Below are 23,697 nucleotides of genomic sequence, written 5' to 3'. Positions count from 1 at the left end.
GGAGAAAGTGAGGACTGCAGATGCTGGAGATCAGAGCTGAAAAATGCGTTGCTGGAAAAGCGCAGCAGGTCAGGCAGCATTCAAGGAGCAGGAGAATCGACGTTTTGGGCATAAGCCCTTCCTGAAGAAGCTTCTGAAGCTTCTTCAGGAAGGGCTTATGCCCAAAACGTCGATTCTCCTGCTCCTTGGATGCTGCCTGACCTGCTGCGCTTTTCCAGCAACACATTTTTCACACCGACCCTCTGAAGAGCAACCCACCCAGACCCATTCCCCTACATTTACCCCTTCACCTAACACTACTGGCAATTTAGCATGGCCAAGTCACCTGACCTGCACACTTTTTGGACTGTGGGAGGAAACCAGAGCACCCGGAGGAAACCCACGCAGACACGGGGAGAGTGTGCAAACTCCACCCAGACAGTTGCTTGAGGCGGGAATTGAACCCGGGTCTCTGGTGCTGTGGGGCAGCAGTGCTAACTACTGTGCCACCGTGACTAAAGGGTTAAATTTTGAGAACAAGATGCAAAGATAGGCTTTATATTCATAATACTATAATATGTAAGAATAGAAATAGGCCATTCAGCCCATCAAGTCTGCTTTGCCATTAAATAAGATCATGGTTGATTTGATAATCCTCAACTCCACTTTCCTACCTTTTCCCCCTAACCCTTGATTCCCTTCCTGATTAAAAATCTGTCTATCTCAGCCCTGAGCATATTTAATGTCCCAACCTCGACAGCCCTCCACAGAGGTAAAGAATTCCACAGATTCACTCTCCTTTGGGAGAAAAGATTCCCTTGAGTTTACAAAATTAATGCATGACTGAATTGAGAAGTTGAAGATGGTGAAAGGAGTTAATAGGACACGGAGGGAATATAGTTCTTCTGGTCTTTGGTCTTCTTTCGGAGTTCAAAGAAAGTAGTGTAACTTTAAACTCAGAACTAGGTCATTCAAGGAGTGAATTGAGGCAACAATTCTCCACACGAAGGGGAATGGAAAACTGGAGCTCTGCTTGGCAGAAGAAAAGCTGTTGAGATTGAAATTTGTGATTGGATCCTAAATTGAGATTGGCAAATTGCTATTGGGTCAGGGGATTAAGGGTTATGGAACCAGGAGGGTAAATGGAATTTGGATGCAGATCAACTGTGATTTCATCGAATGGCAGAGTAGGTTGGAGGGGCTGAACGGCCTCCACCTATTCCTATATGAATCAGGTAGAAAAGGAAAGTGATATTGAGAATGTATATCCCTCTCGGTACCATGAATTGTTTATGGAAATGTTACATCTTCAATGTTCTCCATCCTATAGCTCAGATGAGTGCAGGCCAGCTGTTGAGTTAATGACCAGAATGTTTGTCATGTTTTGACCAGATTGAGTAGTCAGAATCAGAAACTAGGAACAATATATCTAGAGATTTTGATCACAATGCCTGAGAGCTTCCTGCCTGCTGTTTCACCTCAGTGTGGCCGCACACACCAGCACCATTACATATTGTGGTTCCAACACCGCCATCTAGTGGAGGTGCAACATTGTCAGGCAGAAACTATTTTCCAATGAAAATGGCCTCCTTACTTCATAAATTTCTGTGCAAACACAGTTCAGAAAACAAAGAAAGCAATGAGAACAAAATTTCAAATTCAAACATTTACAATATTGATAAATATTAATGTGGGAAGATAACATTTTCCTCAAACAAGAACAGAAATTGCTGGAGAATCTCAGCAGATCCAGCAGTTCTGACATTCTGATGAAGCATCACTGGACTCAAAAAGTTAAAGTTAACTGTTTCTCTCTCCACAGATGCTGTCAGACCTGCCAAGTTTCTCCAGTAATTTCTGTTTTCTTTCAGATCTTCAGCATCTGCAGTTCTTTGTTTTATAAATATTTTCCTGAATATTTCAAAAGGCTTGAATTTATGTAGCATTTACAGATTATCCCAGTGTACTGTGCAGACAATTAGAAAATTAGTTGGAGGAAAATTATCACATTGTCATCAACAGTTTGTTAAAATTAAATAAATGAGGGAAAATCAGGGAGTCATAATTACAAAGTGTACAAACAAAGTGACCTTGATTTCTTTTATTATTCTTTGATAGGATGTGGGCATTGCTTCAGAGTCAACATGTTGTTCTTGTACAAGGTAGCTCACTAGTTCATTTCAGAGGGTAATCAGGAGTCAATCCACTGATGTTGTGGTTCTGTTCGCCGAGCTGGGAATTTGTGTTGCAGACGTTTCGTCCCCTGTCTAGGTGACATCCTCAGTGCTTGGGAGCCTCCTGTGAAGCACTTCTGTGATGTTTCCTCTGGCATTTAACATCTTCTGTGGTGAATTTTTAATCACAGAACTCTTCCAGGAGAGATTTGGACCTGTTCCTGGTTGAGAATGTAGTCCCCTGTCCAAGGTGTCAGTCCTGCAGGGTACTGGGGGAAGAGGCATTAGCCCAACTCTTCCGATCAGTATTGGAACTCTATGTCTGATACTGATGAAATGGAAAACTACCCATTGACCTGGATTGGTTGATAAAGGGCAGACATCCAGTGCACAATCCCTGCGCAGAGGAACTCCCACAGCCCAGAATACAAATAGAGAGCTGCAGAGTGAGTCAGCACCAATGACACCCAAACGCCTCCCTTACCTCTTTGTTTCTTGGGGCACTATCTGCTGTAAGATATGGTTAAATGTTCAACATGAAGGAATGGGTGGGCAGAGGGGTCAGGGTAGGTTGGATCATGAGGCAGTGTCAGGTTAAAGGTTAGTCATGTCAGATTGGTGAGAATTAGTCAGATCTGATTGGGGAGCAGTCGGATTAGGTTGATTTAGAGAGGGGGGCTGGGAAGGGGGGGGAGAGTATTGAAGGGAGGAATTAGAGGTCACTGTGAGTGACTGGGGAACCAGTTATGGATTTCCCCAGGAGTTAGATGAGGTTTTGCTGTTGAACCTTTCCTGGGGACCTATTCAGGTAAGTAAATCAGAACTGGCTGAAGCTTCTGGCTCTTTTTCAGAGTTGGAGACCACTTCAGAGGATTCCAGGAGTAGGGGGAATTAAACTATTAGAAGTTCAAACTTCAAGGGTGATACCCACAGAGTCTGCATCTTGGAACTTCCACAGGCTCCCAACACTCACCCTGTGCTGCCTGCCCAGATCTGACAATCCGTTGTTTTGGCAAAGGTGAAGAGAAATAACTGAAGACATTGTGCTTCAGACAATAAAACAACATCCCACTGACCTGTTCCATTGGCTCAGGCCATTACCTCAGTGATATCTGAGTGCAGCCTTCAAATTACAAAGACTTGCTCTGGCCCACATCTTCCGATTGGGAGAAACCTTTTACAACCATCTACCCTGGAAGATATGCTATAGGATCCCTTGGAGATCCCAACTCATCAACTGCTAGAATTATCCAGGAGTGTTTAAACATCAGATAGCCATTTATTCAGTGTTTAGATCAGAGCGGTGCTGGAAAAGCACAGCAGGTCAGGCAGCATCTGAGGAGCAGGAAAATCGATGTTTTGGGCAAAAGCCTTTCATCATCATTTATTCGGTGTGCAGAGCCTTCCTGCAGAACTCTCCAACCCTGAGTAAGTGTTAGAGACTTTGGAGAGTTACAACACACTCACTTGGATCATTACCCAGTGAAGGTTACAGGGAGTAAAACCTTTTCTGTGTTCTCGACACTAGCCCCATCCCTGACTCACCACTGATCCCTGACCCCTCATTCCCATCACCTCCTCAACACAACCTGAGCTGAGCATCGCAACACCAAACGTACCCCCAACCCATCAATCCTCCTGACACCCAACTCAGCCCTGACGTGACTGCCTCCTGACCCACCGTAACCACCCATCATCCTAATCCCTCACTCGGTTACCTTACACAACTCTCTCATGTGTTTGTCCAGCTTCCCTTAAATAAGCAATATACAAATTAGGCCATTCAGCCTCTGGACCCTGCTCCAGGATCTCACAAGATTCTGGCTGAATCTAATCATGACCCTCACTTCTCACTTTCCGTTGGGTAAAGATGTTTCTCCTGAATTCCTTGTTGGATTTATTTGTGATTATTTTATATTTATGTCCCTAGTTTTGGTCTCCCACAGAAATGGACACAACTTCTCCACATCTACCCTAATAAACTCTTTCATAATGTGAAAGTGCTTTATAGTCATAGATCCTTCAGTCCAACAAACCCACACCAGTCATGTTCCCAAACTAAACTAGTCCCACTTGCCGTGTTTGGCTCATATTCCTCCAAACCTTTCCTATTCATGGTACTTATTCAAATGTCTTTTAAATGTTGCAACTGTACCTGCATCCACCACTTCCTCTGGCAGTTCGTTCCAAACACAAACCACCCTATGTGTAAAAAAGTTGCCCCTTGTGTCCTTTTTAAAACCTTTCTCCTTTCACCTTAGAAATATGCCCTCTAGTTTTGAACTTCCCCTTTATCAGGCTATTTCTTCACTGATGTCAGTGAGTCTCAGTAAAGCAGCCATAGTCTCAAAGGACTACACTGTCATTGCAGATAGGTGACTGGTGCTGAGTTTAACCAAAAGTTCACTTCGCCTAAGGTGAGGGCTGAGGTTGAGAAGGTGGGACCTACATTGTAACCTCAGCCAGTGCAGAAAGTGAGCTTTGTTCTATTGATATCAACTGTATTGTAAACCAGCATCTAGCTAGTGGAGTTTACTAACCCCCTTTACAATCTCAGTACCAGCCAGAAGATTAACCAATTTAAAACACTTTAAGGAATTCAGATTTTCAATAAATAGCAACTTAATAGAAATAAAAATATAACCTTTCCCCTTTGACACAGTCCTTTGAAGGTATAAAGTGACATTAAAGTTTTACCTGCTTGGGAAAACAGTTGCTTTGGGGCATGTTATTTACTTTGTAAAGACCAATTATTCCTTTCTAGGCCCTGATAAATACAGAACTTCCTTTGTTACTAACATCAGTGATCAAGCTTGAAAATGGAGCCATAATGATAAAGGTGGGGGAATCCTCAACAACAACAATTACTCAATCTTGCTGAAAAGAGAGACATATGTCAAGGCATTCCATCTTTGCCTTTATGATGGCAAAAGTAATAACTCCAAATTTCAAATGATGACAATAATTTCTACTACAGGAGAAAGGAGTGCTAATTGGTTACCAAGTTGACCTGGATTGGCTGAGGTGTTGACATTAGGAACTCAGTGAGGAGTTATGGGCTCTCCAAGCTGCTGGGAAACTCAGAAGGGTTGTATGGCATGAACACATTCTGCATGCAGAAAATAGGTTCCTCTTTATGGATATATGTCTTAGCTAGCCAACGCAAATTATGGACTCTGTTACAGGCTTGACTGATTTTAATAAATTGCTTGTCAGTGTAGCTATTAACACACTCAGGATTGTTTAGCAAGAGTTGCTTGGCTGAGGAATCACATCTAACAGTAAGTATTTTTCTTTGTCAATTAGACTGTGCAATCACTGAAAACAAATCTATGCATTCTCCCAACTTTTATCACTCACCCATGAATGTGCTGACATCTATACAGTGTAAGTGGTGAAAGAAATCAATTTTAACTTATCTGGGGTGATGGGGTTTTGTGATGTCTGACTTCCTTCCAAAGTTAAACAAGAGAGACGGGGTGAAATAGGATGAAATGTTCCTTTTGCAGTGTGTTTGAGCTTGTGTATGAGTGTGCGTGTGTGTGTGTGAGTCTGTGCACACATGTTTACCTGTGTATGCATGTGTATTTGTGTATGCTGAGTCAGGGGAAATTACAGAGACTTTGTTCTGACCCATACCAGCATGGAGGCTAATCAGTACCATTGACCAGGAAAAATAATTCTTTAAAGAAATGTTTGCAACCTGGTATTATAAAGGATTTGCATTCAACTAAATGCCTTTCTCTATTTAGCTTGTTATAGTCACTGCTGCATTGAATGGCAGACAAACAGCTTGAATTTATTGATCTGCATGATGAGCCTCCACACTGTAATGACTACATGTATTTTATTTGGAAAATGGAGGTCTGGATTATCAGTTTGAAGGAAAAGTGGGACAATGCGGTGTTTACTATGTGCATACACAAAGGAATCCAATTTTCAGAGAAGTTGGATTTGATTTTCTTGTGAGACCAGGTGGCTTTGAGTGAAAAAAATACTGTCCAGCTTTTGGATAAAAGCAAACTACTGTTGATGCTGGAATTCTGAAATAGAGAAAATACGGGAGAAACAAAACAGTATTGGTAAAGAGAGAAACAGAATCAAAGTTCCGAGTCCAAATGACTCTTCTACAAAACTGAAAAAAGTTCTGAAAATGTCATGTTGGACTCAAAACATTTACTCTGCTTCTCTTTCCAGAGACACTACCAGACCTGTTGAGTTTAAAGGGGATATGGTTTACGTTTGTATATTGTAAATTTAATAATGCATTTTGGAATGTGTATGTTACAATAAAATATGTGGTTTCGTTGTCCTGTTTATTAATAAATGTTACTGTGAGTTGCTTTTATCTTAGATAATGGTCAAAATCAGACACATTAACTGTCTCAGGGATTAATTTGGTCACTTTTACATTTATGATGACTTATGGAGTAGTGAGGGTAGATTCCCAGCACATTCCTATAGTTAGGAATGGGAGTAGGCCATCCAGCCCTTCAGGCCTGCTCTGCCATTCAATTAGATCCTGGCTAATCTTTTCGTGGACTCAGCTCCACTTACCCACGCTCTCAATGTATCCCTTACTTCCTTTAATTTTCAAGAAAGTATCTACCTTAGCTTTAAAAGCAATTACTGAAGTAGCATCAACTACTTCCCTGGGCAAGGAATTCCATAGATTCACAACCCTCTGGGTGAAGAAGTCTCTTCTCAGTTCAGTTCTAACCCTGCTTCCTCTAATCTTGAAGCCATGCCCTCTTGTCCTAGTCTCACCTACCAGTGGAAACATCCTATCTATTTATATTTTATCAATTCCCTTCATAATTTTATATGTTTCTGTAAGATCCCCCCCTCCCCCATTCTTCTGAATTCCAATGATTATAATCCCAATCTACTCAGCCTCTCCTCATAAATTAACTCCCTCAACTCTGGAGTCAACCTAGTGAACCTCCTCTGCACCCTGGAGAAAGTGAGGACTGCAGATGCTGGAGATCAGAGTTGACAGTGTGTTGTTGGAAAAGCACAGCAGGTCAGGCAGCATCCAAGGAGCAGGAGAATTGATATTTCGGGCCAGAGCCCTTCATCAAGGCCCTTCCTGAAGGGCTCTGGCCCGAAACGTCGATTCTTCTGCTCCTCAGATGCTGTCTGACCTGCTGTGCTTTTCCAGCAACACACTCTCGGCTCCTCTGCACGCCCTCTAGTGCCAGTACACCATTTCTCAAGTAAGGAGACCAAATCTGCACACAGTATTCCAGGTGTGGCCTCACCAGCACCTTGTACAGCTGCAACATTACATCTCTGCTTTTGAACTCAACCCCTTTAGAAATGATGGACAAAATTCCATTTGCCTTTCTAATTACTTGTACCTGCAGACCAACCCTCTGTGATTCATGCACAAGGACACCCAGGTCCCTCTGCACAGCAGCATACTGCAACGTTTTACCATTCAAGTAATAATCTACTTTGCTGTTACTCTTATCAAAATGGATGACTTCACATTTACTACCATTGTATTCCGAGCTGAAAATGTGTTGCTGGAAAAGCGCAGCAGGTCCGACAGCATCCAAGGAGCAGGAGAATCGACGTTTCGGGCATAAGCCCTTCTTCAGGAAGCCCTTCTTCAGGGCTCTGGCCCGAAACGTCGATTCTCCTGTTCCTTGGATGCTGCCTGACCTGCTGCGCTTTTCCAGCAACACATTTTCAGCTCTGATCTCCAGCATCTGCAGTCCTCACTTTCTCCTACCATTGTATTCCATCTGCCAGACCTTTACCCACTCACTCAATGTATCTGTGTTCCTCTGCAAAGTTTCACAGTCCTCTGCACACTTTGCTCTGCACACTTTACTAACACTCTGACACAGTGTTAGGTTTGTAACAATACTTACCAACAGTGACCTGACTGACACAGCTGTAGTAACTGGTCCCACTGGAGAGGTTGTGACTCACACTGCTCGATTCTTTGTCTACAAAACATTAACAACATGAAACACACATTAGAATCACAGTTCACTTAACCTTAAACTGGAACTTTTCACCTTAACCAATATTCTAATCAACAGTTTCTTCTGTTTCACATCTCATTCACCCATTATCTCAACTGCAGTTATAACCTACACTGGATCATGATGCCAAGTTCTTCCCCATGCTTTAAAATACTTCTAACAAAAGCAGAAATTGCTTGAAAAATTCAGCAAGTCTGACTGCATCTGTGGAGAGAAAGCAGAGTTAACGTTTCGGGTCCAGTGATTGTAGCCGGGAAAAGGATGTGCTGAAGATGGGAAGGAGGGACGAGTGGTGTTAAGGAGTAAACAATAGGTAGACAAGAACCCAAAGAAAGAGAGTAACAGTTGGACAGAAAAAGAAATGGGTAAAGGTCAGCCTGTGAGAATCAATGGTTGAGAATGGGGACCATTAGTGTCTGCCAATGGATTTGGTTGTGTAGAAATATCTGCAGGGGCGCTCAACTCAAAATGTCATCTCTGCTTTCTCTCCACAGATGCTGGCAGACATGCAGAGTTTTTTCAAACAATTTCTGTTTTTGTTTCTGATTTCCAGCATGTGTATTTCTTTTTCCATTTACTTTTTAAAATACGTCCATGACTTCAAACTTTCACATCTTCAAACCTCCTTCAAACTGACAACCCTTTGAGGTTTGCAATCCTCCATTATTGGTGGTTCTGTCTTCAGGCACTTTGGTGTCAAGCTCTGGAATCCCATTCCTAAACCTGTCCGTAAAACTCTCCCTAAACAGCAGTCAGCTTGTTGGTTTAGGGGTATGATTGTTTTTCTATTATAAGGATGGCTTGGAGCAGTTTGGACTGTATTCCTTAGACAGCAGAAGTGTGTGTAGTAGAATGTAATAGTTTTCAAAATCATGTGGAATTTGGAGAAGCCATTCCCTCTCAAGCTCCAGAGGAACAGTTTAAATAGTTTTTGCCAATGAAGCAAATATGAGGTGATTATAAAAAATGCATGTAGCAAGTACTTAGGGTTTGGAATGCAAAGTGTGATGGAAGCAGGTTCATTTGAGGCATTTAAGAGTGCATTCGATGCTTTGTTATACATTGTACAAAGTCATAAATGACCTCATTCGGTGCCATAATAATTTGGTGATTCTCATGTATAATTCTTCTCAAAATCTTTGACTGAACAATGTGTCACCCTTTCAAGCATTTCCTTTTTTAACGTCAGCGTTTATTTTATTTGTGATGACTGTCTGATGTGCCTTAGGATGTTACTTTTATGTTCACACTATTGTAACTGGTTCAGGTAGAGCTTTTTATGGTTGGTGCAGACTGTTGCCAGGCCCCTTTAATCTCCTTGTTGACGCTTTTTGATGTACGGTAGTACCAAAGAAGAAGAAATTCTGAACTCAGAAGAAGTTCATGACTGAACTGTGTGCTAAACAAAAAGGTACTTCTGAACAGTGAAGCTTCCAACATGGAGCTTTATTCAATGGAAGTATTGAAGAGTTATGGAGATTTCTTTAGTATAGCTTCAGATCAGACCTCCAGCTGCTTCATTAAACAGTATTTATTATCAGGATGTGCAATGATTTAGCAGCATGCACTTGGCCTGTAGCAGCTCCAATTCCAATCTTCTATCAGAATCTCTATCACATGACAACTCAGGTCACACTTATGTCACAGCACGCCTCACCTACATATTCTTCAATCTCTTTACTTACAGAATGATTTCCACATTGGGTTATAGTGCTAACAGGAATCCACACTCTTGTTCTGCAGGAACCCTTGTTGTGAGAACAGCATCTTGAATTAATAGCAGTTCACTTTTATTCATGTTCCCCAGGATAGTGTTTAGTCATGGCATGAATTCCCAGAAGGGCACTGCTCCCTCAGCACTGATCCTCCAAAGGTGCAATGCTCCCTCAGTATTGACCATCCAATAGTGCAGGACACCCACAGTACTGACCATTTAACAGTGCAATGCTCCCCCAGTACTGACCCTCCAACTGTGCAGCACTCCCTAAGTACTGACCCTCTGACAGTGCAGCACTCCCTCAGTACTGACCCTCTGACAGTGCGGCACTGCTTCAGTACTGACCCTCCGACAGTGCGGCACTCCCTCAGTACTGACCCTCTGACAGTGCAGCACTCCCTTAGTACTGAACTCATAACAGTGCAGCACTGCCTCAGTACTGACCCTCTGACAGTGCAGCACTCCCTCAGTACTGACCCTATAACAGTTCAGCACTGCTTCAGTACTGACCCTGAGACAGTGCAGCACTCCCTCAGTACTGACCCTATAAGAGTACAAAACTGCCTCAGTACTGACCTTTCAACAGTGCAATGCTGTCTCGGTACTGATCTTCTTGGAAGTGTAAGTTGCTTGCCCCACCATCTCAACACAGTCTTGCAAATGTGGAATAGGGAATGAAAGAGATTTTGAACTGCACTGACTTTGTGATTGTCCACACATAAATTGCTGAGTACCATCTAGTTTTGGCACCATTACTATGGGTGAGCTCCAATCGCTGCAACTCACTTAGATTATCTTGTCTTTGAGTATGTGTTCAATCTCTTTTTGAACCTGTACCAACTTTAAAGGGTTAAGGGTATAAGGATGTTGCTTAATTAGAACAGCATTTCCTACATCTACATCATGCATAATCAGATTAGTACTTCCCACCTTATTTCCACATATCCCTCCATGTGATAGTAATAACTCTTTCAGGTCACTTTGAGTTTCCTCTGGAAGGTAACTCAATAATTTAACCCAATTTTTGAGATCTTCCTCATTGTCCAATGTTATTTCAGGAATGTCCAATTCGGAATCCTCTGAACTTGGTTCTTCACTCTGTGTTGTAACCAGTAACACATTCTCCTTTTGCAGTCCTTGCCTGTCAAAATACCTTTTGAGAATATTCACGTGACACAGTCTGTGAAATTTCTTTCTATTTGCGATTATTATAAAATAATTCACCTTACTCAATTTCCTTCCAAATTGATAAGGCCCACTGAACCTTACCTTTACATGTTCACTTACCACTAGGAGTAACACTATCTCCACTAGCAAAATTATGAATTTTTGATCTCTTGGCTGTTTCCTGATCCATCACGTGCTGTGCTACTTTCAAAGGCTGTCTAGCCAACTCACCTGCTCTATTTTAATCTTTCCCTAAAATTTGACACATAGTTCAAATGTGTGATCTCTGAACTCTGACTTAGCAATTTCTCCTTAATTTCAGTGGCCCTCTCACCTCATGCTCAACAGACTAAATTTAGTTGATTCATTTAGTGTGCCCCTAATTGCAAAGATTACAAATGGAATTCCTTTATCCACACCTCTGGATAGTCTTGACGTGGTCTTTAAAGTTTAATGCCACAGTCCTTATGCTCCCTGTGATTTTGGATGGTAGGCAGTGGATTTGAATTGTTTTATTCGTAAGCCATCCATAACTTCCTTGAGTAATTTTGATGTAAAATTTGACCTTTGTTCCGATTGTATTTCTGTGGGTAGGTCATAAAAAAAATCCTTTTGGCTGTGATACTGTGCAAGGGGATGGCAATCTAATAGACACAACCATTATGATCAACAAATACTGACACCCACCTTTTGTTTAGGTAGGTGTATGATTGGAACCATGGCCAGGCAGATCTCATTGACTTGGAGACTCTTGATTGGGGTTGTTACCATGGGTCAAGCAGGGACCCTTGACTGACAGATATAAAGAGGGGATTCAGAAGATCTCCTCAGTCCTGGGACTGGCTTTGAGCTGGCTGGTCAGACCCCATGTACTATGCACATGTAAATAAAGGGTGACGTGGTGACAGGATACAAGCCTCTATGCAGTTATTTCAGTGGAGGTCTTCTGCAATCAACCAAGATTCTTGCAAACGGTTCCTCACCTGCAGGACTGGGTATTAAGGATGCTTGTTTTATCACTGCCTGAGGTTTTTCCAACTACCTGACAGTTATTTCATGTCTGGCAAAATTCAACCACATCCTTATGCAATCCAGGCCAGTGAAAATGTTTTTGTATTTTGGCTTGAGTTTTCCTTACTCCCAAATGATTTCCTTCTGTAATTCATGTGCTATTCACAACACGTCCTTTCTATAATCAATTTGTTGAGCTTCTGTCCATTTGTCATCCTCCTGAATATGTGATGGTCTCCATTTCTTCATCAAGGCATCAAGCTTAAGATAGTAACATGCTAGGATACACTCAGATTCAGCTTCTGTGTATGCTTTTTGGTTTTTCCTCATTCTGTTGTTAATCAGCTAATTTCTCTGAATTAAAAATATCCATTTTGTTCTCTGCCTATTCTTGTTTTTTCTCAACCATTTGATCAAACATAGTTTCTGATCATTGAACTTCAACTTCCTTATCTTTATTCTTTGATTCCTCCTGTTTCTTCCTCTGGCTTTGTGATCTTGTTGCTAAACAGTCAAGAAAAATCACAGGATATACTTCCTGTAATACCTCAGATATTCCACTGACTTTTCAACCACAGTAGGCATCATTCCCAGCTATGATCCAGGTATATCATTCCCAAAGACAAACTGTATTCCCGAAACCAAGAATTTCTCCATTACTCCTACCATCACTTCACCACTTTTCACCGGAGTTTCCAACCTCACTTTATAGAATGGAATGCTTCTCACCATGAATTCCACATATTTCCACCTTTTCTGGCAATACTCCGTCTGATTTACATATCATCTCATCATTCCCATCAAAGATTGACTTGCTTCTGTCTCTCTTAAAGCTTTAATTTCTTTACCTGCTCCTCCTGGTATACATGAGTAAACCATATCTACGTAAATAAATTCTTTAAAGAGATCTGGTACATTCTTCTCAACCGTCCTGGATCAGGTTGTACCAGCAGATAATCATCAGCCATTTCTGCTGCTAATCTTACAGTTTTAACACTTTACTCTTCCACATGAGTTTTCACCACTGCAGGAAGTGAATTTTTGAACTCCTTCAAAATAATCGTCTCTCTAAAAGCATCACATGTTTGATCTATTTTCAGTTCTCTTATCTACCTATCGAAATTTCATAGTTTGATCCTTTCAAACTCAATGTATGTTTGACCAGGTTCTGTCCTTGGATTCCTAAAACATTTTCTAAGGGCTTCTGGTACCAGCTCATATGCACTTTAGGGATGGCTTTTTTCACCTCTCCAGATACCTCCTCTGATTGCAATGCAAATATATCACTAATTCTACATACCAACTTTGTTTGGATCAACAATACCCACATGGATACCAGCCATTTCATTTGTTTGAGACAAACAAACTGCAGATGCTGGAATCCAAAGAAGACAAGCAGGATGCTGGAAGAACACAACAAGCCAGGCAGCATCAGAAGGTGGAGAAGTTGACATTTCAGGTATAAACCCTCTTCAGGAACCCATCTTCTTTCATTTGTTTAGCCACTTTTTCAAATGAAATGAAAAGGCTTCTACACCTTTCTTGTTGAACTTGGGCAACACTTGGAAATAGACCGTTAGCTACAATGGGATTCTCACCATCACTGTCCTCATCACCACTCCTACCTTTCACCACTACCTTCAATCGATAGATTCAAAAAGGAATTGGATTATTGCTGAAAAGATAAGAATATGGAATGAGCTGCCAGAGGAGGTGGTGGAGGCTGGTACAATTACAACATTTAAAAGGCATCTGGATGGGTATATGAATAGGAAGGGTTTAGAGGGTACCAAGGCAGCATCACATCCTTTTACTGCACTCAAATTCTTCCTGCATCATTGGGAATATGCCATTCTCAAAGATGTACACCTCTAGTCTTAGTGAAATCAATTCTGTTCTCATTTCTGCATATTACAGTCAGAATTCCAAACCACAGCAGGTATCCAAGTAATATCTGGCTCAATTATAGGTCCCTACACCAAATGGACTGCAGAGTTTAAGAAGGCATCTCACCACCATCTTCTCAAAGACAACTTGACGTTGAAACCCACATTCCATGAATCAATGAATAAAGTAAAATCTGTTAACTACATAGGAACCTCGATTAACCGAACACCTTGGATAGGGAGTTTTTTTTGGATAATCGAAAGTTTGGGTAAATGAATCCAGATAACCCAGTTTAGCCAATCATCGGGACCTTGCGATCTTGTCCGGATAATCCGAAATTCAGATAATCAAATGCCGGATAATCGAGGTTCCTCTGTCTTTTCAGTGGAGAAAATTCAGTCAAATGATCCACTGAGACATGTCAATGATAGCAACATGTCAGTGATATTTTTATAGATGGCTATATTAGTGTATGGGTCCTAAGGTCAAGAGCTAAATTCTGCAAAGTCCTACTCCTAGAATTTTTTCCCGTATACAGATGCAAACACTCCCTTTGACACTCAAAGCACAAACAACGGTAAGGCCCATCAACAATCTAGTTGCAACTGTATTGGGTGTTGCTGAGGCTGCACCTTGAGAACTACATACTGTTTGATCCCCATATTTAAGAATGTATTGATGTTAGACATGGTTCTAAAGAGATTCACTAAGTCGACTCTTGGGATGAAGGGGTTGATTTATCCAGAATGGCTAAACAGGTTGGGCCTTTATCCATTAGAGTTGAGAAGAATGAACGATGATCTCATTGAAACGTACACTCGGTCCTGATCTAATGCGATAGTTCCGTTCTCAAGTGATCTCGGGTTATAAGAAAACCGTGCAATAACCGCACCATTTAAACTAATGGGGCTGGAATCACGTTATAGCCAATACAGGTAAGGAAAGTTTGCATTTACAACTAACAGTCTAAATTCTTCAACCGTGTTAAAGCCAATTCACAATAATGTAACATGCATGATAGCAGAACCGACTGTACAAGATTCTGAGTGGGACTTGACAGGATGGATGTTGAGAAGATATTTCCCCTAATAAGTGAATCTCAAACTATGGAACAGAAGAAGGAGATACTCATCTAAAACTGAGATGCAAAGAAATTTCTTTTTCCAAACTGAGTGAATGTCTGGAATTCTCTACCTCAGAAAGTTGTAGAGTCTAAATCACTGAATGTATGTAAAGAGAAGGTAGATAGATTTTTGAAATATTGCTGAGTTGATGGCTATGACAAGCTGTGACAAAAGCAGAGTTGAAGGTTGGGTCAGATCAGTTAGCATCTTGTTGAAGAGCTGGGTAAGCTTGAAGGGCCAAATTGCCTAATCCTGCTCCTGTTTCTTATGTTCTCATGTTCTAAGTGTATTGAAAAGTTGTAGATTCAAGTCCCACTCTAGACACTCAACCACAAAATCTAGACTGTGTTAGATTTTGCAAAAGATGAAAGGCTATCGGATCAGATAGAAATGTGGATTTGAAATCACAATCCAATCATATATAATCTTATTGAATGGTGAAACAGGCTTGAACAGCCTACTCCTAGTCTTTGTTATTTGATAGTTCCAGTGGGAGTGAGAGAGAGGTATATTGTCATAAGTAACTTTTATTTTCAGATTAGATATTTAACCCATTGGTCCTGTTGAATAGATGTAAAAGATTACACCAGAATTCGAAAACTTGCAGGGAATTTGTGTTTTTTTGAAAATACTATTCTTGCATCTTCCCTCCAATTCATTTGCACATTTCCTTAGGTTAGGTGAATAGGCCAAAATTTGACAGATGGAGATTAACACGGATAGATGTATGACTATCCATTTTGACGCTGAAGCATAAAAGACGACTTGTTATCTAAGGGACAGAAAATACTTTGGTGCATGAGACGCAGAAAACTAATACGCAGGTATAGTAGGAAATAAAGAGGGAAAATTTAAGTTTAACATTTATTGCTAAAGGAATGGAGTATAAAAAGATGTAATTGTAGTTGTCGCCTGCTGAAATTGTGTCTGGGGCACTGTGTACAGTTTTGGTCCCCTTACTTGAAGAAGGATGGAATTGCATTAGAGGCAGTTCAGAGAAAGTTTCTTCAGATTAATTCCAGAGATGAAAGGCTTGTCTTGTGAAGTGAAATAGAGCAGTTTAGGCCTATACTAAATTTAGGCCTATACTAAATTTTCTTTGAAGGAAGAAAGGAGATCTTATTGGGGTATACGTGATGCTTGCGTTAATGGTTCCCCTCATTGGGAAATCTATAACAAGAGGTCATAGGTTTAAACTGACAGGTGGCTGATATAAAACAGAGATAAGGAGGAATTAATTCCCTCACAGACCTGAACCTGGAGAATTCATTTCCCCAGTCTGCACTGAATAACAACAGGCAATTACACTTAACTGTTTCTTTAGATTTAATACTTGACAATGCTTTTACATTATATGAATTAAATAGCAGGAGGGAGAATTATAGGAGGTGAGAGGGGTGGAATTTATGTTTATCCACAGCTGAGCCCTTTGTAACAATGTTGAACCTCTGAATGGGTTCAGATATTTATGTCATGGGAATCCAATCATGCAACCATTAAACTGAAATCACATCTGCATTGATTGCCCTGTGATCGACTTTCCAGTTTGGTATTTAATACATTATTCACCACGCACAAATTATTTTTTAAAAATTGTTTATTATGACAGTGATTACCTGAAATGATAACAAGCAGACTAAGCAATGGAACTGATTACTGTGCTCTGTGGACAGTAAACACTTGTCAATAATTTTAGGAATAAAAGTCGCATCAACTTGTTCAGATTGATATTTTTAAAAGATTTTTACCTTGCTGCTATTATCCACTGAAATTCACGCATTCTCTTTTATATAACTAATAATTACTCTTGCCTGTTTGTGTCAATCAGACTGGACCTTGGGTTCATCCAAAGGACTGGAACCTTCCACAATGCAGCACTCCCCCAGCACTGTACCACAGCATTGGCACTACATTATAGGCAATACTCTTGCTTCTGGTCGGAAGTTTTTTTGCCTTCATAGTTCCACTCCGCAAACTTAAGCACTTAAGTTAGACTGCCTCACACACTGAGAAAATGCTGCTCCATCTGAGATGCCATAATTCAGATTTAGCCATTAAACACAGACTCTCTTTAATCAGAAAGATGTCAGAGTTCCCATGGTGCCAATGGCATGGGGCAATTTCTCCTTTGTCTTAGCCAATATTTATCCCTTAACCAACAGCCCCTGTACATTATCAGATGAATGCTTGTGAGATCATTTTTACACGTTCATTCATGGGATGTGGGTGCTGCCCATCCCTAATAGCACTGAAGAAAGCTGATGGGAGCAGCTTTCTTGAACTGCTGAAGTCCCTGCGGTGTAGATACATCCATAGTATTTTTTTTTGAGAAGATTTGTAGCTCAGGTTGTGGTTCTGGATGTAGGTTTGCTTGCTGAGCTGAAAGGTTCATTTCCAGATGTTTCGTCACCCTACCAGGTAATATCTTCAGTATAGCTCACATTTAGATAGCAGCTTTAACAGAGTAAAATGTCACAATGCACTTCACAGAAGCATCACAAAATAATGCAAGCACAAGAATTAACTTAAGAACATCTGAACACTATCAACCAGAACCTGATCAAAATTGCTGCCCTATGTACATTACTCATTTGCAACATGTATGTTCATTTTAACCACCTAAACAGAAATCTCAACCTTCACTGTGTATCCATTATATGGAGGGTTGGATTAGCAAGCTGGTATCAAACAGCTTCCTCTGTCCACTGTTGAATGCATGAGATTCCTTCATTGAATGGATCAATGAGTTCACAATGCACATTTAATGAATTTATGTTTTAAATGAAGATTCAGTTGAATAGTTTAAATTGAGAATTGAATTCATATGAACTGCAATATTTTAAAATGACACTTCTACAGTCACTTTCACTTTGAAAAATAAAAAAAGCGAAATGAATGCTTGATTCTCATTTAATGCCTGAAATATCCCTGCGCAAGGCATAACCCAAAATATTCTTTCTCGTCTAATTGGAAAAAAAATCTTCTGTAACTCAGTTACATAACAGCAGTTAATCCCATCCTTCAAACAGCAAGCACTGCAGTCTAATAAGAGGCAGAAGCATTTTCACTGAATTCCAGGGAACCACACGTAACACCATTTACTTTCTTTGTACTAAAGGCACCATCTCAAATCTCAATGACTTTCTCAAGGTCAGAAAGAATTCCAACATATTATTAAATAGAAAAACAAAATGTTGCAGATGATGGAAACCTGAATGAAATGCAGCCATTTTCTCCTTGATCCCGTTTTCGAATCTGTTAAATTTTCTGTATTAAATCATTGTAAATTTCATCAGTCCATAGAATCCTGGATGATGGGTGGGCAAGGTGAAGTCATAAAGGAAAGATATAAAAGAGACCTAAGGGGCAACTTTTTCGTGCAGGGGGTGGTATGTGTATGGAATGAGCTACCAGAAGAAGTGGCGGAGGCTGGTACAATTGCAACATTTAAAAGGCATTTGGATGTGTATATGAACAGGAAGGGTTTGGAGGGATTTGGGCCATGTGCTGGCAGGTGGGACCACATTGGGTTGGGATAACCGGTCAGCATGGACGGGTTGACCGAAGGGTCTGTTTCTGTGCTATAAATCTCTATGACTCTATGAAGACACCTTGCACTGCAAAAATGAAACTAATTTCCCTTATTTCAAGAAAACTGCTTTATATTTATTCAAAGCTGAGTCAAATTCTGAGGAGGGCACAAAATGGTTTACAACGCATTCATTTTTTTAAAGTGTTGCCTTCATTGCAATGTAAGCAAACACTGTAACAAAGCAAGATCCCATGGAAATAAATGACATGCTTTGTCCAGGCTTGGAATTCTCTTGTAGGGCAAACCTGAAGGTGAGAAATAAAAATGTGTCCATCCAGCCAATGCTAATTACATTTTCCTGACAACATACGCTTGTGTCAAATCAGCTTCAAGAATCTGGATTAAGCATAGTTCCGAAACCATGCAAAACATGTTTCTTCTTGATAAGAATGTGTAAGTTTCAGTTCTCCAAGCCATCAACCATGCCCTACATGTATAGAATATTTAGCAATTTATTGTTATTCATTCATGGGATGTGGTCAAGTATTTATTGTCCATTAGTAATTGTACCTGAGAAGGTAAAGGTGAGCCATTTCCATGAACCACTGCAATCTATGTAGTGTAAGTCACAAGAAATTAGGGCTGGTGAACAAAAGCTTTGTAGATTTTAGGAAGGCCTTGATAGGAGGAGGGTGAGAGTTGGATAAATCCAGGGAGGACATTTCATTTCCTCAGCTGCTAGAGATGCACGGAAGAAAACCGGACTAGTACAAGAAACAGAAATGGAGGAACACAAAGTTCTTGGAGCTGGAAGTGGTTACAGAATTGTGGAGGTTGGGGGAAAGATCAGTGGAACATTTAAGTATTCATTCATTGAGATGTAATAACTGAATCCTGTTGTGTCTTCTCTCAAAACTTGCACTCTGCTTCATCGGGTTAGGATGCAGACTTTGAACTCCAATTACTAACCAGTTTTTTGAGACGGTGCATTTGATTAGCAGCCATGTCTCTGAGCACAAAGAAACAAGAAATTGCAGGTCAATGTATTTGTCTTGGTGACAGCAGAGGGAGGCTCAGGAAGAAAGATAGCAGGAAAATTAAGATTAGTACACAGGGAATGTGGATGGTTTAAGTCATATCAAAGCTAAGCATTCCAACAAATGTCTTCACCCGTCTTCCTACCCAGTAGATGTTGACTGCTTTATTATGAGTTTTAGTACTTTACATGCTAAGGTTTGTACAGAATTTGTACCCCAACCCAAATCAGAGGAAAGTTGATATCAACTTAGCGAGTGTGTTATAAAAATGTGGTGCTTGTTTCAATGAAAACCATTCTGCATTGTAATGTTTTATTTCCCGCATGCTTAGTTCTCTGAACAACACAATGACACATTTTGCAGCGCAGGGCCTTTCAAAGGAATAATGATAGACTGGCTAATGGGGCAGGCAACTGACCTTGAAAGCATGTAACCAGACACTTAACTGTTTCTGAAAGCTTGTGTAACATCATATGCCCTGGGTTTATGTGGACAATATATACCAGTATTAATCAGCCTGATTACTCACAAATACACAAAGGTAATCTTTTCCCACTTTCTTATTCCTTTCAAAGTTTTAGTTTTTAGTCCATGAAATTGTAGACATAGCAGAAAAGGCTAGATTTAATGTATTGGTGAGCATCCTCAAAGGGAGTAAGTTTTGAAGATCACTCACAGCAGCTAATTTGTACACAGCAAGCTCGCATCTGCAGCCTAATGACCAGATAAGCTGATGTAATTACTTTGATTGAAGAACAGCTGTTGGGACAATTCCCCTTATTCATCGAAATATTGAGATTTTTGAGAAGGCAGTCAGGCACACCTATTCAACACCTTATCTACAGCATGTCTGACAATGCAGAAGTCCCCCAGTGCCACATTATAGTGTCAGCCTGGACTGTCGTGCTTAAGTCTTTGGAGTGAGATTTGAACTCACAACCTTCTGGCTTCAGATGCGAGAAATTGAGCTTTGGTTGCCAAACACATGCTGTATGATTGGAGTCATACATTGATCAGTCCAGGATTGGGGTGACTTGTTACCTAGCCTTAAAAGTATTAGCAAAACCAGTAAGTCAGACTTACTGTTGCCAAAATCCTAAAATGTAGCATGATTATATTTAATTCCTTAATTTGCCTTGATGGGGTTTGAACTCATTAAATTTGTAGTAGTCAGTCCAGTTGTTAAAAACAGTACAGTACATTACAATAAATTGCAGGCCATTGATATCAACGGTCCTTTACAGTAATTACTGTACTGAACCAATTAGCATCCCAGCCACACAGTGTCAGTCCACTACATTTTAAGTCCACTTTAAACCTACACGCACGACATACTCAAACCAACCCTTTCGGTAAAACGTAACAGTTAATATTAGTTATTAACATACTTGCCCAGGCAATTATATGTTTTCTACTTAAAACTGTATAAATGTCAAAGCGTCAATTTCAATACTAACATAAAATGTGATCCATGTGAAGATAATACAGGAGAAAGCACAGCAAAGTAAGTCTTTGTTATAATAAAGGGCGGACCTGAGACAGTTAATCCCTTTTGCAGGTAACTGTGTGAATGGGTATTAGCCGGATTTCTCCCACAAATCCTGCATTATTCAACCTGTGCAAATACGCTTTAATTTAGTTACTGTTTAGAATTAAATGTAAAACCTCCAGATTAAGATAATATTCCACTATCACCCATAACTGGCTGCCTTTCTGCATTCTTTTCTAAAGCAGGGATAATCGTTACCCTTTAATGTTTGCCTCCGATTTTCCTCACATTCTCTCCCTGCCATTCGTTCGCTCGAACGTTCTCTTGTACTTTCTCTACAGATCGGGACCACTATTTTTTTTTCTCGCTGTATATCTGTCCCTTCACATCTTTCTTGTCCTCTCTCTCTTTCTCTCTCTACATGTATCTCTCTCGCTTTCCTTTGTTCTGCGCTCTCTCCATCTCTCTTGTGCCTGTTTCCCTCTACCTCTCTCCAACTCCTTCTTCCTCAGTGTTGCTGAGTCTCTCTCTCTCTGTATCCCCGTGTGCTGCTGTGCTTGTTTCAGTCTTTCTGTCTTCCACCTCTCTCTCCCTCTGTCATAGTGTATCTGTGTGTCTGACAGATCTCTCCTTTGTTCTTTCCCTTGCCTGTGCATTGTTCTCTGTAACTCTCTCTCTCTCTGTCTCTGTATAAAGCCTTACCTTGTCCAGAGGAGCCCCAGGGTCTAACTTCTGATGGGTTCTCTGTCACCGGTAGGGAATCTGGTTGGAGCTGTCCAACACCGCTGTCACTCAGTTGCAGATCTGCTGCCTTGAAGCCTTTGAGATGCTCGGAGTCGGTCGGAAGCTGCGGGTTGATCCTCATAGCCGCGCTGTGTTTGGGGCTCCTGATCCTGGCGTGGGGAGATTGCCACATCCTCCTGCCGGGCACACCATGGGCTCGGAGTGGCTGAGCGCTGGCAGTGAAGTCTCGCTGGGGAGAGCAGCGACAACGTCCCCCCTCCCCGAAAGTTGTGCAATATTTCAGAGCCGCTGCATTCAGGCGGTGTCTGTACACGTGGTGGACTGGATTGGCATGTTCCTGCTCTGGGGACCTGGGCAATCCCTGGTCTGCTGAGTGGAGTTTGAGGGGTTTTTTGTGCACGGGGTGAGGGGGGTGGTGGTGGTTGGATCTCGACTACACATGTCAATCAGAAAAGGAGATGCACAATTATTTGCTGCAGGTGTTAGGTGCCAGGGCTGAGCCAGTGTCTGCAAGGATTACAGAGCAATTTCAATAATGATCTGCAAATATCAGAGAATCATGCAGCAGCAGCTGGAGAGAGGGGCCGATTGGCCATGGCGCCTGTGCGAGCTATCTACTGAAAAAAAACTTGTAAAATGCAGACTCCCCCTATTAAATCTCCAATCCCCCAAGAGATTGAATACAATGTGTGAAAAATGTTTAGATTCAGAAGAGGGCATAAAGGTAATGCATTACTTGCATTTATGTAGCACCTTTCACAATTCCTCTGGTTATCCTTTATAGTGCTTTATCCTTTAGTGCTCTGGTTCACCAATGGCCTTTTGGGAAGGAAATCTGTCATCCTTATCCGGTCTGACCTACATATGACTCCAGATGACAGAGCAAAGTAATTGACTCTAACTACTGGACATTTAAGCATTACAATAAATGCTGGCCCAACCAGTGATGCCCATATCCCGGGAACACATTTTTCGGAAGTACTTTTGCAGTGTAGTTATTTTCTAATGTAGGAAATGTGGACGTCAATGGGTATATAGTGAGTTCCTACAAAGCCACGAGAATGACTGGATCATCGTAATTGAAAGTGATTTAGGCCGAGGAAAACCCTGCTACTCTTCTTTGTCATAATAGCCATTGGATGTTTTACATCCAGCTGACAGGCAAGATGCTGCCTCAGCTTTTACCGTCCAATGTTAAAGGTAGTGTCTAAGAGTGCGGCACTGCCTTGCAAACATTGGCTGGATATTGTGACTGGGTCCTGCAAAGGGGCCTGATCCCACAACCTGTGTTAACACCATAGGATATAGGACGTAGGCCATTCAGTCCATCAGGTCACTCTACTAGACCTTTGCTGATCTGATAATCCTCAACTATATGATCTGTCTTTTCACTATAACCTTTGGTTTCCCTTAATGACTTAAAATCTGTCTATTTCAGCCTTGCATGTACTTAATGACCCAAGCTGTCCTCTGCAGTAAGGAATTCCATAGGTTCACCATCTACACATTGGGGAGTGTAAACCTAAAGGGTATAGGTTTAAGGTGAGGGGGAGATATACAAAAGGGTCCAGATGGGCAATTTTTCACACAGAGGGTGGTGAGTGTCTGGAACAGGCTGCAAGAGGTAGTGGTGGAAGCAAGCACAATTTTGTCATTTTAGAAACATTTGGACAGGTTCGTGGATGGGATAGGTATGGAGGAATATGGGCCAAACACAAGCAAAAGGGAGCAGATTAATTGTGAAAACTGGGTGCCATGAACAGGTTGGGACAAAGGGCCTGTTTCCATGCTGTAAACATCAATGACTCAATGACTAAAAGAGATTTCTTCCCCCTCTCTA

At 41.1% G+C, this 23,697-nt stretch overlaps 1 protein-coding gene across 3 annotated transcripts in view; it reads right to left on the bottom strand.

Annotated features, from left to right (window-relative positions):
- LOC122559777 (anoctamin-4) overlaps window positions 1–22,273 on the bottom strand; it is a 196,160-nt gene extending 173,887 nt beyond the window's left edge. Inside the window, exons 1-2 of one of the 3 annotated variants that reach the window (XM_043709787.1) lie at window positions 21,816–22,273; window positions 8,033–8,110 (exon numbers count right to left, since the gene is read on the bottom strand). In XM_043709787.1, the coding sequence (XP_043565722.1) occupies window positions 8,033–8,110; window positions 21,816–22,029 (292 nt within the window). In that variant the 5' untranslated portion in view covers window positions 22,030–22,273. The remainder of the gene's footprint in view (window positions 1–8,032; window positions 8,111–21,815) is intronic. The other 2 variants (XM_043709786.1, XM_043709785.1) reach the window with 2 other exon arrangements.
- Window positions 22,274–23,697: the final 1,424 nt, after the last annotated feature.

Source organism: Chiloscyllium plagiosum, chromosome 19 (genome assembly GCF_004010195.1).
Source record: "Chiloscyllium plagiosum isolate BGI_BamShark_2017 chromosome 19, ASM401019v2, whole genome shotgun sequence".
Classification (NCBI taxonomy): domain Eukaryota; kingdom Metazoa; phylum Chordata; class Chondrichthyes; order Orectolobiformes; family Hemiscylliidae; genus Chiloscyllium; species Chiloscyllium plagiosum.
This window is presented reverse-complemented; position numbering and strand designations above follow the sequence as displayed.